The sequence below is a fragment of the Diceros bicornis genome, chromosome 1 (genome assembly GCF_020826845.1).
Source record: "Diceros bicornis minor isolate mBicDic1 chromosome 1, mDicBic1.mat.cur, whole genome shotgun sequence".
NCBI classification, from domain to species: domain Eukaryota; kingdom Metazoa; phylum Chordata; class Mammalia; order Perissodactyla; family Rhinocerotidae; genus Diceros; species Diceros bicornis.
Genome location: NC_080740.1, coordinates 59563766 through 59580525, shown reverse-complemented (window position 1 = coordinate 59580525; position 16760 = coordinate 59563766). Strand labels below are relative to the sequence as shown.

The 16760-nt window shown below is 45.9% G+C and overlaps 2 protein-coding genes across 11 annotated transcripts in view; both read right to left on the bottom strand.

Moving 5' to 3' along the window:
* LOC131406644 (protocadherin gamma-C3) overlaps nt 1–16760 on the bottom strand; it is a 144450-nt gene that overhangs the window by 84869 nt on the left and 42821 nt on the right. The window contains exon 1 of one of the 10 annotated variants that reach the window (XM_058542644.1): nt 13445–15949. The exons of 7 other annotated variants lie outside the window; for them this stretch is intronic. In XM_058542644.1, coding sequence (XP_058398627.1) covers nt 13445–15853 — 2409 coding nt within the window. In that variant the 5' untranslated portion in view covers nt 15854–15949. Of the gene's footprint in view, nt 1–5; nt 2728–4248; nt 6897–13444; nt 15950–16760 lie in introns of those variants that run through there. 2 more of the 10 variants (XM_058542630.1, XM_058542688.1) reach the window with 2 other exon arrangements.
* On the bottom strand, nt 8373–11928 carry LOC131406833 (protocadherin gamma-A9-like). Its single transcript, XM_058542719.1, is given in 3 exon segments — nt 8373–8420; nt 8919–11065; nt 11068–11928. Coding segments are annotated over 3 exon segments (2511 nt in total). The 5' UTR covers nt 11411–11928; the 3' UTR covers nt 8373–8399.

Below are 16760 nucleotides of genomic sequence, written 5' to 3'. Positions count from 1 at the left end.
CCCACCTTCTGGAGCCTGGAGCAAGCGCGACATGTGCCAGCGCCGCAGTCTGAGTGCCAGCAGCACAATGACAAAGGCGAAGAAGACGCAGGAGACAGCGGCCACTGCCACCACCAGGTAAAGGGTGAGTTCTGAAGTGTCAGAGTCGTTCGGGACCTCTAGACTGCCCAGGTCAGCCAAGATGTCTGGGATGCTGTCGGCCACGGCCACAGTAAGCGTGACGGTTGCCGAGAGAGGGGGCTGGCCATGGTCCTGGACAGCCACGACCAGGCTCTGCTTGAGTGCGTCTCTGTCCAGCAGCACCCGCGCTGTGCGAACCTCGCCCGTGTGCAGCCCCACAGTGAAGATCCCTGGCTCGCTGGCCTTGAGCAGGCTGTAGGACAGCCAGGCATTCTGGCCTGAGTCTCGGTCCACTGCCACCACTTTGGTCACTAGAGAGCCTGGCTCTGCAGAGCGGGGTGCCAGCTCAATGCCAGTGGAACCGTCGGTGGGGAGCGAGGGATACAGGATCTCCGGTGCATTGTCGTTTTGGTCCAGTATGAACACGCTCAGTGACATGTTGCTACTGAGTGGTGGGTCCCCACTGTCGGTGGCAGTCACCTGCAACTCCAGATCACGAAATTGCTCATAGTCGAAGGATTGCAGTGCATACAGAACTCCTGTTTCAGAGTTGATGGAGATGTACGAGGATAGAGGTGCCCCCTGGATGGTGTCTTCAGCAAGGGAGTAAATAACTCGAGCATTCTCTTTGCTGTCTGGGTCAAGTGCAGTCACCGAGAAGATGGAGGCACCTCTGGGGTTGTTCTCTGGGATATAGGTAAAGTAGGAGACGTGAGAGAAGGTGGGTGGGTTGTCATTGATATCTGCCACTTGCAGGGTGAAGTGAGTTTCCGTTGATAGAGGTGGACTTCCTCCATCTGTGGCTGTTACTGTTATATTGTAAGAGGATACCTGTTCCCTGTCAAGGGCTCTGTGTGTCACCAGTCTATAATAACTGTCAATGGACTTTTCTAACTTAAATGGTAGATTCTCTGATACGGAACAGGTGACCTGTCCATTCTGCCCAGAGTCTAGATCATGCACGTTTAAAAGGGCTATAACGGTGCCCAAAGGTGAATCTTCTGTCAGGGGACTAAACAGAGATGTGATGGTCACCTCTGGACTGTTGTCATTTACATCTTCTACTGTAATCAACACTTTTGCGGTTGCAAGATATGCTCCTCCATCTTCCGCTTGTATTTCTATTTCATAGAAACCTGTTTCTTCATAATCTAGATTTTCTGATATTTTTATTTCCCCAGTATTTTTGTTTAGTTGGAATTTCAACAGTTGTGTGTCAGGTAATTTTCGGAATGAATATGTTACTTCTCCATTGGCTCCTTCATCCCTGTCGGTGGCAGTCACAGTCAGCAGCTGTGTGCCCACAGGCAAGTTCTCCGGAACACTCACTCGGTATTCCGGCAAAGTGAAGACCGGTGCGTTGTCATTTGCATCGAAGACAGTCACACTGATGAGAACAGTGCCAGATCGGAGAGGGTCACCCCCGTCGGAGGCAGTGAGTACCAGGTGGTGCAGTGCCTCTTCCTCGCGATCCAGGGCGCGCTGCAGCACCAACTCCGGGTACTTGACGCCATTGGCACGACTCTGAATTGCTAGGGTGAAGTGCTTATTGGGGCTGAGCTGGTAGCTCTGTAAGGAGTTCACGCCCACATCCGGATCAACAGCTTCCGGGAGAGGAAACCGCATTCCTGGGGCGACATTTTCATTAATTTTTACGTCTAGATTTTCTGCTTGGAATTTTGGGGCATTATCATTGATATCAGTTACTTCTACGTCTATCCCGAAAAGTTTCACCCTATCTTCCACAAGAATGTTAAAATTCACCAGACACCGCGCGCTCTGAGCGCACAGCTCCTCCCGGTCTATCCTGCCCGCGGTGACCAAGCTGCCACTTCGCGAGTTCAGAGCGAATAGCTGCGTCCTACCTCTGGAGACGATGCGGACTCCGCGCTCCGCCAGCTCCCGGGGCTCCAGACCCAGGTCCTTGGAGATGTTGCCCACAAAAGAGCCTTTCTCTAACTCCTCAGGAACGGAGTAGCGGATCTGCCGGGCTTCAGCCTCCCATGGCATACCGAAGAAAAGGCAGAGCAGGACCAGCGCGCTTCGGTCGGAGCGATTCCTTTGAGCGGCCATTGTTGTCTGGTCACGGAATTCTCGCGGTCCTCACTGGGCACCTTGTGTGTTTTGACCGGTTCCTTTTTCTTTCTCAGGCTGCAGGGAGTCTCGGTAGCCTGGGCACCTTAAATTCTGGAGTGAGTCTCGCTGCAGCCCAGGAGCCGGTTTGTAGGAACTGTGGAGCTTTGTGTAGTTGGAGCCCTGAGAATCTGGATTGAGCGGGGGCTGCCTTTTTTCCTAGTAGGTGAACAGCGGCGCTCAGAGTCCTAAGAAGTTACTGCATCCACTATGTATGCAATAGAAATCAAACGCTACTCTTTGTTGGATATTTTATTTTATTTTACATTACTCCTTTGGTTTCTCGACTGATATCCTTAAATCAATTACTATTTGTAGGTTTCTTACTAGATGGGATAAAGTGGAATGAAAGTACTATAAAATATTAAATGAAAATAGTCGTTTAAATATATATTTGCAACATTTATTTTCCCAATAGAAATGTGCCCACTTTAAAAGGTAAGTAATGCTTATTTTATTTCCTATGAGCTTCTAGCTATATTCATAAAAGTCTTACAATTTTATCTGAAATTGTGATTTAAATGGTCCAATTACATTTAGTAGACATTCATAAGAAGACTATATGAGATATACCCCTTATAATTCATTTAGAATCCTTTTTAGATTTAATTAACTAATTACTTTGTTTAGCATTAAAATTGTGTAAAAGGTTTTCAAAATATTCTTTTCTAAAATAATTTTATGGAGCATCAATGAATCGTTTTTTGAAAAATGTATTTTTTATTATAGGCGTATATTATTTGAAGTTAATTTGACCTATTTAAATGAATTGAACAGGTAATCACAAACTAAAAGAAACATGTCTGTGTTGTAATGGGAAGGGAAATATATGCAAGAATTTCAAGTGCTACAATTTTTAAAAATGAAGTTAGATATAATGATGTAGGTTTTTAAAAAATAAGTGTTTATGTCAAATGACCTTTTTTAATCAGGGCATTGATGCCAATATAAATAATCTCTTCTCTTAGACGTTTGTGTGGAAGCTCAAGGTACAGTGGTTCACACATCTTCAATTGCATGTGCCCATCAACCCAGCAGCAGTTCTCTCCTCAAAGGTGAAGGGTTTAAGAGAGTCACTTCTTTCATACAGAGAGCAGGTGGTTCATAAGGGTTTATGTCTCTATACCCCCAAGTATGGAATTCTTCAAAGATTTTATCTTTTTGTCTTCAAAGATTTTACATCAGAGAATCAGAGACTGAGAGAAAAAGGCAATAGCATTTCATTTACTTTCTTGGAAATTCTTTATCTTGCAATGTAGAGGAAAAAAGATTGGGAAGGAGTACAATCTGAGCACCAAGAAAAGGTAAGTACTGTAAATATAGAAGCAAGCCAAAAGAACCAAAAGTTGGAGAGAAAAAAAATCCCTCTAGAGTAGTTAGTATTAAGTTTTGGGGACCATAGAAAACTTGGCAATGGAAACAAAGTTTTGACTCCTCTCCCAAGAAAAATGCAAACATCTATAACTTCACATACAATTTCAGGAATTCATGGATCTGCTCACCATCCCCCCTCAAATGCTTACGGTTTAAAAAATTATTAAATAAAGAAAGATACCTAAATGCACCTAAAAGGTTATTTGCAATAAATATTTCTTTGAAAGGAGCACTTGCTTTGATATTTAATGAGTGCCTGAATATTATTATACTTAAAAATATGTATAAATAGGATATGGAAAATTCATTTTAAATCTTAGCAGATTTGAGTAGATAGGTTATTATTTATTTATGTATTTGGTAAGTAGCCAAGACCCTGGCCTCTGTTTTGCTAATTTGAGCTTGACAAGATATCTCCAATTTAGTGACATTTTTTCTGAACTATAGAGCAACCTATGAACCAAGTAAGTCTTGAAAAATATAACCAGCAAAAAGTGAACACTGAGCAGAAAAGATGGTGGTTCTGGATTTTCTAAATATGATTCTAAATATAAAAATGTAGTTTGCCTGAAATATGAGAAACTAGTAGAGTATTACAGAAGACACAAAAATGAAACTCACCGGTGTTATAGTCTCAGGATGTGAAGTCAAATCATTCCCACTCTGAAGTGGAATTAAGGCCGCAGGAGAATCACCGGAAACTATGTCTTGAGTAGAATGCAAGGGCTCATTGCATTTTAAGAAATTAAACTCTGTCTTTCCAGTATGGGCAACGCACAAATTGTAGGAATAAGGTAAAGTCCCTTCACTGTAGTTGGGGGGAACCACAGGTCCAGACTTGACACAGAGACCAGGCTGAAAGCAGCCCCAGGCAGCGGGGCTGGAGGAGCGACGAAGGTGCAGCGTAATGGCCAGAATCACCGCGAGAAGGAAGAGCACGGAGATCAAAGCCAAGGCCACCACCAGATAAAAGTGCAGCTCAGCCTGGGGGTCAGAGGGTGTAGGATGGTCCCTGAGGTCTGGCAGTACCTCTTGTAGGCTGTCAGCGAAAACTAGGTGCAGCGTGGCGGTGGCCGAAAGTGGCGGCTGTCCTCCGTCATGCACGGCGACCAGCAGGCGCTGTCTGGCCGCGTCCTTGTCGCCCAAAGCACGCGCCGTGCGCACCTCGCCCGTGCGCAGCCCCAGGCTGAAGAGTCCAGGCTCGCTGGCCTGCAGCACGTGGTAGGACAGCCAGGCATTGTGTCCTGAATCGGCGTCCACCGCCACCACCTTGGTGACCAGGTAGCCAGGCTGCGCGGCGCGCGGCACCGTGTCGAAGAGCGCCGAGCCGTCGGGCCCCAGCGCCGGGTACAGCACCCTGGGCGCGTTGTCGTTGCGGTCGCCCACCAACACGCGCAGGCTCACGTTGGCGCTGAGCGCGGGCGAGCCCTGGTCGCGGGCCTGCAGCGTCAGCTCGAAGGCGCGCAGCTGCTCGTGGTCGAAGGCGCGCTGCGCGAACACCACCCCGCTCTGCGCGCTCACCGACACGTAGGACGACAGCGCCCGCGGCTCCAGGTCGCTGGCCACGATGGAGTAGGAGACGCGGCCATTGGGTCCCAGGTCGGGGTCGGAGGCGCTGACTTGCGCTATGGAGGCGCCGGGAGGGTTGTTCTCCGCCACGTGGACCACGTAGGAGGCCTGGTGGAAAACCGGAGCATTGTCGTTAATGTCGGTGATGTGCAGAGTGATGGTAGTGCTGGAGGATAGGGGCGGCTTGCCCCTGTCAGTGGCTGTGATGGTCACGTTGTATTCCGGAGTCTGCTCTCGGTCCAAGGCCCCATCTGTAACCAGCCTGTAGTAATTATTATTAGAAGAAGAAATTTTGAAAGGAACATCTTTTCCTAAATTACACATGACTTCTCCATTTCCTCCGAAATCTCGGTCCCTTGTTTTGAAGAGAGCAACCACCATTCCTGGAAGAGAATCCTCCAAAATCTCATCAGAGAGAGACGTGATGATTATTTCTGGGCTGTTGTCGTTTTCGTCTAAGATTTCTATGATTACTTTGCATTGGGTAGAGAGACCACCTCCATCCTTTGCTTCTACTTCCATGGTGTATCTTTCTGTATCCTCAAAATCCAATGACTGGTTATTCTTAATCATACCTGTTTTCTCATCCAATGAGAACATGTGTCTTGTACTCTGAGCCGTGCTCCTGAAGTAGTAGTTTATTTCGGCATTGACCCCCTCGTCCTGGTCAGTGGCTGTCACCTGCAACACGGAGGACCCGGGGGGCAGATTTTCACTAACAGTGATTCTATATTCGTCTTTGCTGAACACCGGGGGGTTATCGTTGGTGTCCCTGACAAAGATTTCTATTCGAACGGTAGCACTTCGTGGCGGGTCCCCTCCGTCCAAAGCAGTCAATATCAAGCGATGAGATCGCTGCTTTTCCCGGTCTAAGGGTTTCTCCAAAGATAACTCCGGGTATTTGCCACCATCTGAATTAACTCTAACCTTTAATGAGAAATAAGGGTTAGGATTTATCTCATAATCTTTAATTGAGTTCATGTTTATATCGGGGTCAGTGGCAGGGTCAAGGGATATTCGTGCACCTGCGGATACAGATTCAAAAATTTCTAAATGTATTTCCTTTTTATCGAATTGAGGGGCGTGGTCATTAATATCCTCAACAACCACAATGATATGAAAAATATTTAAAGGATTTTCCACCACGGCTTCCAACTTCAGCTCACATATTCTTCTCTCTTTGCATATCTGCTCACGGTCTATTCGGTCCTTCACAAGTAAGTCCCCGCTCTCCGCGTCTACGTTGAAAAGCAGCTTCTCTGCGCTAACTCGCAGCTTCCGAGCCGACACATCCAGGACACTGAGCCCTAGATCCTTGGCGAGGTTCCCCACCACCGAGCCCTTGGCCAGCTCCTCGGGAATCGAGTAGCGGATCGGTTCGCAAAGCGCGGGGTAGAACAAAGGCAGCAGGAAGGGAAATAGTACCTGCCGCCGGCCGGCCGGGCGCCTCTGCGCGCAGCTCCCTCTCATTGCGTGCTTTAGTTCTCGCTCGGCCCCCGTCTTTCTGGAAAGCTGAAGAAACTGCAATCCACGGCCTCAATGGAAGAGCATTCAGCCCAGGACAGGCGGAGCTGGAAATCCTTGTATTCTGGGCAGTCTGCGCAGCCGGGAGCCTCAGTGTGTGAGCGCGTTTCCTTCTCTCTGTGTTGGTGGCTGCGCAGGAAATCTGAGGCTAGAGGCTGAGGAATCCCGGGCGTCAGGGCTTGCCCTGCACTGGCCGACAGCGGCGCCCGGAGGCCCCGTGTGGAACTGCAGTCTGACATTTTCGTCTTGAATCCAATTTATCTCCAGAATATATATATTGCTCTTCGAAAATGCAGTTATATAATAGCCCCAAATTTGAGTTTTACCATAGTATTACAGCGAATGCCTATATACTTAGTGTTTTCAAGAAATTTACTATGGAAAATTTCAAACTTATACAAAACTAGGGAGTATTATTATTGAATCTCCATATACCCATCACCCAACTGCAACAATCATCAACAGAAGGTCATCTTTGTTTAATATATATCGCACTCCACCATTATTTTGAAGAAAATCTGAGATATTTTAATTAACTCTAATTTTAAGATGAGCCCTCAAGATGAGCAAGAATTTTATCTTTAAGCCTATTATGTTATGTAATCTGTTACAAATGTACAAGTCCTACATAGTTTAAGAAAACCAGAATCCAGCATTTTCCACACTCTGCTAAGTCATCCATCCAGTGGGCCTTGTGTTCTGTTTTTAAAGGCAGGTGACATTTTTATGGTAGAGAATAGTAGTTACCTACCATGACATACAGGCCTTCATCAATATACATGTTATTAGGTGTTTTCCAAATTAACACATATTTTAATGTTCATGAATACTAAGTACTAGAGGTTACTCAACAGGACAGAAGTTTTAAATGAGTTTTCCTATTGCATGGCTAAAAGTATGACCCTGAAGGATCCTTTACTTTTTTCCTACTTGCTTAAGGAAGAAAGAGTGTTTGAAACAATTATAATGTATGCATGTCAGTGGATTTCCAGACATGTTAACACTTGTATTCTTATAAGCAAAACAATATAAATTCCAAAAATAATTATAAAGACAAGTAAAATAAAGTTATTCTCTATTTCCACAGAAATGCCAGCAGTCATCAATGATCATGGATCCCATATTTAGAATAGACTTTTGAGTCAACTTCAAGCTTATTTTCAAAGTCTCCTGGAATGTCATTTATTACTTAAAACAACACTATATTTAAAATCAAATTAAATAATACATTATTCTTTTCCTTATAGCCCAAAGCCAGTAAAATATTCTTAGAAGCTCCCTTGTGGTTCTCAAGAATATTTTCCTAAATCATCTCCCATATCCAGATTTATTTCTAGCCTCAAAGTTGGAAAATTGAGCCATAAGTAATAGACAGTTGAAGAATAATTTTTATTTCCCTTGTTTTGTCCTCTCACAGTGTTCAGTCTCAGAAACCCCTCTTGAGCAATCATAAACTATAGGAAAGAAAGAGTTTCAAACTATTCATAATTTGACATTATAGCATTAGGAAATAAAAATGTTTGAGGATATGAGAACAAGGGATGTTAAAATTTTTACCATTGAAAGAATAAAAAACACTTTACTAGGGTTTGGAAACGGATGATAACTAAAGTTCGAATCTTCCTCAGAAATAATCTTTAAAAGCAAACAATCTCTACAAACAGGTGGTCTGAAAAACATCAACTTGAAGGCGTATTCTCCTGTCATAGAAACAGAAGAGCAGAACCAGTGAATCCAGGCTTTCAGCTGTTTCTCAAAGAAGAATGCATTTGCTTTCTCATTAATTTACACCTACAAAAATAGTATTGGCTGTAGGAATATTTTTAGGGTAAGAATTTCACAATGGGGCCATTGGAGATAATAGTAATACATTTAAGGAATGGAAAACCAGCCCTAAGAACTGGTGGTGAACGGCGGTAACCAATCAAGCAACCCACCCAAAGAGCCCTCCTCAATGCCGGAGAATGAGAGCAGCCCCATGAGGAAGGTTTCCGTTGACCACAGGTTAATTATTATTAGAAAGTGAAAATTATATCAGCGATATAACCAATAAATGCCTCCTATAGATGTTAAAGCAAAAATTAGGCCCAGTGAAAACTTAAATGGTAAGAAATATATTAATATCAACTCATCCTACTTGAACCGCTCTCAAAGAGAAAACCAATTGTAATAGAAAGCAAAGGAAAAATTGAACTCACTGGAACCAAAGGAGTGTCTTCAATAGGAAACCTAGAACCATCTGAAACGCACAGGGCCTCATTTTTCTCACAGCTCTCCTGGCTAATGAGCGTGTCCGCATAGTTGGGCTGGGGGAAGATCACGTGGCTCTTCCGCTAGTCCGCGGTGAGGGAGATTTCCCGGGAATAAGTCTGAAGGAAAGCCCGAACCCCGTCCACGCCCACAAAGTGAGAAGCAGGCATGCCAGCCAATCCGACTCTCTCAGCCTGGAGCTGACTTGAGGTGTGCCAGCGCCGCAGCCTCAGCGCCAGGAGCACTATGACAAAAGCCAGGAAGACGCAGGAGACCACGGCCACTGCCACCACCAGGTACAACATGAGGTCCGAGGCTTCTTGGTGCGCGGGGACCTCCAGACTGCCCAGGTCAGCCAGCACATCAGGGATGCTGTCAGCTACAGCCACGGTGAGTGTGATGGTGGCTGAGAGAGGGGGCTGGCCATCATCCTGGACCGCCCCCACCAGGCTCTGTTTGAGCGCGCCTCTGTCCAGCAGAGCCCGGGCAGTGCGCACCTCACCCGTGTGCAGCCCCACTGTGAAGAGCCCTGGCTCGCCGGCCTTGAGCAGGCGGTAGGACAGCCAGGCGTTCTGTCCTGGGTCTCTGTCCACAGCCACCACCTTGGTCACCAGGTAGCCAGGCTCTGCGGAGCGGGCTGCCAGCTCCACGCCCGTGGAACCGTCGGTGAGGAGGGTGGGGCACAGGATCTCAGGCGTGTTGTCATTCTGGTCCAGCACGAACAAGCTCAGTGACACGTTGCTGCTGAGCGGCGGGTCCCCGCTGTCGCTTGCCCTCACCTGCATTTGAAGATTGCGAAATTGCTCATAGTCGAAGGAGCGCAGGGCATATAACTCACCAGTGTCAGAGTTGATGGAGACGTAGGATGAGAGGGGCACCCCTTGGACGGTGTCCTCCGCCAAGGAGTAAATAATCCCTGCGTTCTCCTTGCTATCGGGATCATGAGCTGTCACTGAGAAGATGGAGGTGCCTCTAAGGTTGTTCTCGCGGAGGTAGACTGAGTAGGAGGTTTGAGAGAAAGAGGGTGGATTGTCGATGTCGACCACGTGCAGGGTGATGTGAATTTCTGTGGACAGGGGCGGCATTCCTTTGTCTGTGGCAGTCACTGTGATGTTATATTCAGAGTTTTTTTCTCGGTCAAGAATTCGAGCTGTCAACAATCTATAATAATCTTCAATTGACTTTAATTGAAAAGGTAGAATCTCCTGGATGGAACAGACAACTTGACCGTTCTTCACAGAGTCTCGGTCATGAGAATTGAAAAGAAAGATTACTGTTCCTTGAGGAGCATCTTCCCTCACTGGGCTAAACAGAGGTGTAATGATCACTTCAGGTCTATTGTCATTTACATCTTCCACAGAAATAAGCACTTTAGTCCGTCCCTTCAATCCCCCAACATCTTCAGCTTGTATTTCCATTTCATAAAATGCACACTCTTCATAATCTAGACTCTTTGCTGTTGCTATTTCCCCGGTATTTTCATTAAGCTGGAATAACGGAGATTGTTTTTCACTAATTTTCCAGAATTTATACGCCACTTCTCCGTTGGCTCCCTCATCCGGGTCGCTAGCTCTTACAGTAAGCAGCTGAGTGCCCGGGGGCACGTTCTCTGGGACTTTCACTCGGTAAATCGGTTGAGCAAAAACAGGGGCATTGTCGTTTGTACCCAACACTGTCACCTGGATGTGCACTGTGCTGGAGCGAGGCGGTTCGCCGCCGTCGGAGGCGATGAGGACCTGGTGGTGAGCAGCCTCTTGCTCGCGGTCCAGGGCGCGCTCCAGCACCAGCTCTGGGTTTATAGTTCCGTCGTCTCCAGTTTGCACGTCCAGGGAGAAGTGGTGATTGGGGCTGAGCTGGTAGCTCTGTAGGGAAGTCAAGCCCACATCCGGGTCAACAGCCTCTGGGAGTGGATAACGTGTTCCAGGCGCAGCGATTTCGTTAATTTTTACTTCCAGATTTTCGGCCTGGAATTTTGGGGCATTGTCGTTGATATCAGTTACTTCTATGTCCATTCCGTAAAGCTGCACTCTGTCTTCAACCAGGACTTTAAAGTTCACCAGACACCTCGGGCTCTGAGCGCAGAGCTCCTCCTGTCCGCGGTGACCAAGCTGCCGCTTCGCGGGTTCAGAGCAAAGAGCTGCGACCCACCTCTGGAGAAGATGCGGACTCTGCTCTCCGCCAGCTCCCGGGGCTCCAGCCCCAGCTCCTTGGAGATATTCCCCACGATATAGCCTCTTTCTGTCTCTTCAGGCACTGACTAGCGGATCTGACTGTCTGTGGGAGATCTGACGGTCTCCCACAGTCTCCCCAGGAAAAGGCACAGCAGGACCAGTCCTCTGTGGTGCGGCGAATTCCTTGGAGTGGCCATTGTTGCTTCACTACCGATTTTTTCCAGAATGCTTTCTCTGCACGCTGATTCCTTAGGTTCCCTTTTCCTCATGCAAATTATGGAGATCTTTTTCCTCAGGAGAAATCTGTCGTGCCCCAAGTTAAGAGGCTAAGTTCTGTTACCGCCCCAGAGTTGGTTTGTGGTACCTGCGGGGCTTTGTGTAGTTGCAGATCCTGCCATCCTGATGGAGCGCTGACTGAGCTTTTCTTAGAGTTGGTGAACAGCCACGCTCAGAGTCCTAAGCCTTTACTACACCCACTGAGATAAGCAATATATGCTTGATTATAGATTATTGAAAAAGAAAACACTACTCTCTTCTAATTATGATTTTAGATTTCTCTAATTGTTTCTTGCTTCTTCATATTTCAAAAGCAATTACCATTTGTGGATATCTTAATTGGAAATGAAGTGGAATGAAATTTCTAAGTGTATTATTAAATCGCCTTTTTTTCTTAATAGCAAATTAACTTACCCTTATTCTTGGTAGAATTTTGCGCTCTCTCTCTCTCTCTCTACATATGTAAATTATTCTAATTTCCTTTTTATAATGTTTCAAATTTTTTTATATGTCGTTATCTGTTTTTTGAAGTAATTACAATGTGCAATCCTCTTAGGAAATACATTCATATTTTTCTTAATTTTATACACATATACTTATATGTGTATATTACATAATTATAGTGAATGAATATATATGGATAGAGTATTCACTTTGAAGTTATTTTATAAGGTTAATTTAGTTTGATAGTAAAATTCCTGGAGTAAGGGTTCCTCAAAATTTTGTTTACAAAAACAATTTTAATTAGGCAATCATAATATATTATTCTCATCTAATATTACTAAATTTTCAAAGGATTGGTTTTTAAAATTTACACATTTGTGATTACTAAACTTCTATGCTATTTCAAAACTTTTTTTTTTTCCTACGTGAATACATAATGCATGCTCAGGCTATGGCATTTGGAAGATTCAAATGAACATACATTGCAAAACAAGTTTCCATGTCAATCCTTCCATTAGGAAATTGTGCAATTTTAAAGTAGTCTTAAACTTCTTATTCTAAGGGTCACAAACTTATGTAATAATTTGGGGAAAAGAACACAAGATGTAGAACAAACTATCACCATGAAACTCAGAAGTGCATGCCGTTATAAGAAATTTCTTTCAGCTGTTTGTAAAGAAGGGCAACCAAGCAAAAGACTGATACTTATGTAGTGGCAACTTTGTATGTGCATAAAATTAGTTTTTGCCTTAGAAATGGAGAATTCAGGATTCTCCTTCGCTTCTACAGATACAAGGATGATGAGAAAACCTCTAGTCACTAATGTTTAGGGCTCCAAATAAGACAAATCCAGTGACCTTTTTCCCCTTCCTTCTTCAAAAAACATAGGTCAGGAATGACAGCAGGTGATATAGGCATTTCATTTTCTTTTCTCAAGTCTCTTATTCTGGTAGCTACAAAGAGGAAGAGGAGGATTTTGCATTCAACAAAACTTGAAGGAACTTAGATAATAATTTCGACCTGCTGATGAATTCATTGAGTCTCTCTTACACACAAAGTATTTTTCTTATAATTTTAAGAGATTCAAAGAATCACGAATAGGTAGATATAAGGAACTAGACACGAGGAATAAACCTAAGAAAGGGAAGGAAACTGTACCTTCAGTGCAGGAAATACCTAGTAGTAGTGTCTTTGTTTTAAAAGATGAATTAAATGATTGCTTGCTTTAAATTTAATGTCTATGTCCATATAATAAAAATTTAAGTATGTTACTAAAGAATGAGACAATCAATGGGTAAATTTCATGAGCTTTGAAAAAGAGATAAGAAAATGGTACAATACTTTTGTTCTGAAGCAAAGAGCACACTCTCACTACTTTCCAAATCCAAACTCAGTAAGATAACTATTTTATGTCACATAACTACTCCCATTCACTACTCCCCTTGAAGAATGGAAGTACAGCTTTCTGATGGACTATAATATTCCTAAGACAACTTACTAGACTCGGAAATGTAATATATTTTCATATAAATGTGGACAACTAGGTAGATGATGAAAAGGACTAGAACTTAAATGGAACTCACCACGGATAGAGTTTCCGGATGTGAAGTCGACTCATTGGAATTACAAAGCGGAAATAAGGCCCCAGATGAATCACCACAAAGTATGTCTCGTCCTGAACTCAACTGCTCATTACAGTTTAGAAAATTAAACTCTGTCTTTCCAGCATGCGCAACGCACAAATTGTAGGAATAAGGTAAAGTCCCTTCGCTGTAGTTGGGGGGAACCACAGGTCCGGACTTGACACAGAGACCAGGCTGAAAGCAACCCCAGGCAGCGGGTCTGGAGGAGCGTCGTAGGCGCAGGGCAATGGCCAGAATCACTGCCAGGAGAAAGAGCATGGAGATCAAGGCCAAGGCCACCACCAGATAAAACTGCAGCTCAGCCTGGGGGTCAGAGGGCACGGGTTGGTCGCTGAGATCTGGCAGGACCTCTTGTAGACTATCAGCGAAAACCAGGTGCAGCGTGGCGGTGGCCGAAAGAGGCGGCTGTCCCCCGTCACGCACAGCGACCAGCAGGCGCTGTCTCGCTGAGTCCCGGTCGCCCAAAGCACGCGCCGTGCGCACCTCGCCCGTGCGCAGCCCCAGGCTGAAGAGTCCTGGCTCGCTGGCCTGCAGCACGTGGTAGGACAGCCAGGCGTTGTGTCCTGAGTCGGCGTCCACCGCCACCACCTTGGTGACCAGGTAGCCAGGCTGCGCGGCGCGCGGCACCGTGTCGAAGAGCGCCGAGCCGTCGGGCCCCAGCGCCGGGTACAGCACCCTGGGCGCGTTGTCGTTGCGGTCGCCCACCAACACGCGCAGGCTCACGTTGGCGCTGAGCGCAGGCGAGCCCTGGTCGCGGGCCTGCAGCGTCAGCTCGAAGGCGCGCAGCTGCTCGTGGTCGAAGGCGCGCTGCGCGAACACCACCCCGCTCTGCGCGCTCACCGACACGTAGGACAACAGCGCCCTCGGCTCCAGGTCGCTGGCCAAGATGGAGTAGGAGACGTGGCCGTTGGGTCCCAGGTCGGGGTCGGAGGCGCTGACTTGAGCGATGGAGGCGCCGGGAGGGTTGTTCTCCACCACGTGGACCACGTAGGAGGCCTGGTGGAAAACCGGAGCGTTGTCGTTGACGTCAGTGATATGCAAGGTGACACTTAGGCTGGCGGAGCGGGGCGGCTTGCCCCTATCTGTGGCTGTGATGGTGACGTTGTACTCTGGAGTCTGCTCTCGGTCCAGGGTCCCGTCTGTTACCAACTTATATGAGTTTTTGGACGAAGAGATTATCTGAAAAGGGACTTCACCCTCTAATCGGCAATTAACCTCCCCGTTCTCCCCGGAATCTTGGTCATGTATTTTGATCAAAGCAATTAGCGTTTCAGGCACTGCGTTTTCCAGAATCATTTCCACTAGAGAATGGAATGTAACTTCTGGGCTGTTGTCATTTTCATCTTGAATGTTAATTTCAACTGTACATTGTCCAACCAGTCCTCCGCCATCCCTCCCTTCCACCACTAGAGAATATTCCTTGGTTTCTTCGAAATCCAGTGTCCTTAGAGTTGTAATTTCTCCGCTCTTTGAATTCAGACTGAAGACTTGCCCGGTCCTGTAGAAGGAATAAGTGATTTCTGAGTTAACACCCTCGTCCTGGTCAGTGGCTGACACTTGCAGCACAGCGGTGCCAGGGGGCACGTTTTCTCGAAGGCTGACTCTGTATACGTCCTGGTTGAATACAGGGGGGTTATCATTGGCATCAGTGACCTGGATGCGGAGCTCAATTGTGCCGCTTAGGGGTGGATCTCCGCCGTCCAAGGCAGTCAGGACTAAACGATGATAACTCTGTTGTTCCCGGTCTAAGGGTTTCTCCAATGCCAGTTCCGGGTATCTACTACCATCTTGTTTCTCCTTATTTATCAATGAAAAGCTAGGGCTAAGAGAGAGTTTATAATTCTGCAGAGAGTTTAAGCCAATATCTACATCTTCCGCTACTTCTAATATAAATCGCGCCCCTGGCAGTGTAGACTCACTTATTTGCAGCTCAAAGGAATTTTGCATGAATTTTGGCGTGTGGTCATTAATATCCTCGATCTCCACATTCACGTGATAAAAGTTCAATGGGTTTTCAGCAACAGCCTCAAACTCCAGAGCACAAGCTGGCTTCTTCCCGCATATCTGCTCCCGGTCTAGCCTGCTGCTCACAAGTAACTCCCCGCTCTCTGCGCTCACAGTGAAGTAAGGCTTCTCCGAACTGACGCGCAGTTTTCGAGTTGGTAACTCCAGGACACTCAGTCCCACGTCCTTGGCGAGGTTCCCCACCACCGAGCCCTTGGGCATTTCCTCGGGAATCCTGTAGCGGATCTGCTCAGAGAGCGCCGCCGGGCAGAACAAAGACAGCAGGAAGGGAAAGAGCACCGATCGCCTCTCAGCCCAGCCTTTCTCCCCAGCGCCGCTCCCCATCCTTCTTGCTCCCCTTAGTTTGCTCACCGGCCTGGAGACGCCAGATTACAAATAATCTCGGCGTTGCAGATGTCCGGAGCTCCGAACAGGCTTTATTTCCTTCTTAGTGGTCAGAGTTTCTCCTTTTCCAGAGGAAGAAGCGGTGTAAAGGCTCGCACTAGCGAGTCTGAGCTGGGGCAAGTACGCTGCGGCTGCGCAAGGAGATCAGTAGCTCCAAGCTCTCCACTTTGGCCAACAGCGGCGCCCAGAGTCTGCACTAGGACACTGCAGCCTCTGCTGCTGCAGTTGAACTAAGATAATTATAACCGTGTGTCTAACTGAACAAGCCATGTTTTTACGTTAATATATTTAATGTCTTAAATTATAAAGCATTCCTTAAGGTATCTCTTCTCTTGTTTCCAAATTATTAGAAATATCATGTTGGATTTTTATACAAACCTACATATATTGGTTCATTCATTTCAGCATTCTACAAACCTACATTGAACTCTTGTCTTCTGCTCAGTGCTGCCCTTGTCAGTGGCGATATAACAATGAATAAGACACAGGTCTTTCCCTCAGAGAGTCCGTCCCCTACTGATTTCACAGATTCATTTCTCTTTATTAGCTATAATATGTGAAACAATGTTTAACCTTCTTTCATTGATTCCTGTTTCCCCCCCAACATTTCTAAGTAATTAATGCTGTTTTATATCACACGTATTAGAGAACATCAGTACTGTTGAAAATTATTTTGTAAAGTTGTGCAATTTTGTACTAATCCTCAGACATCTCCTCCTCCTGATAATATCAACACTCTCTTTAAAAAATAATTTCTTTTTACTCTTCTGACTACCTCAAGAAGTATTCATTAAAAATAACTGTTCCTATTGTAGCCAAGAGATGATTTACTCTACCCTCTTCTCCA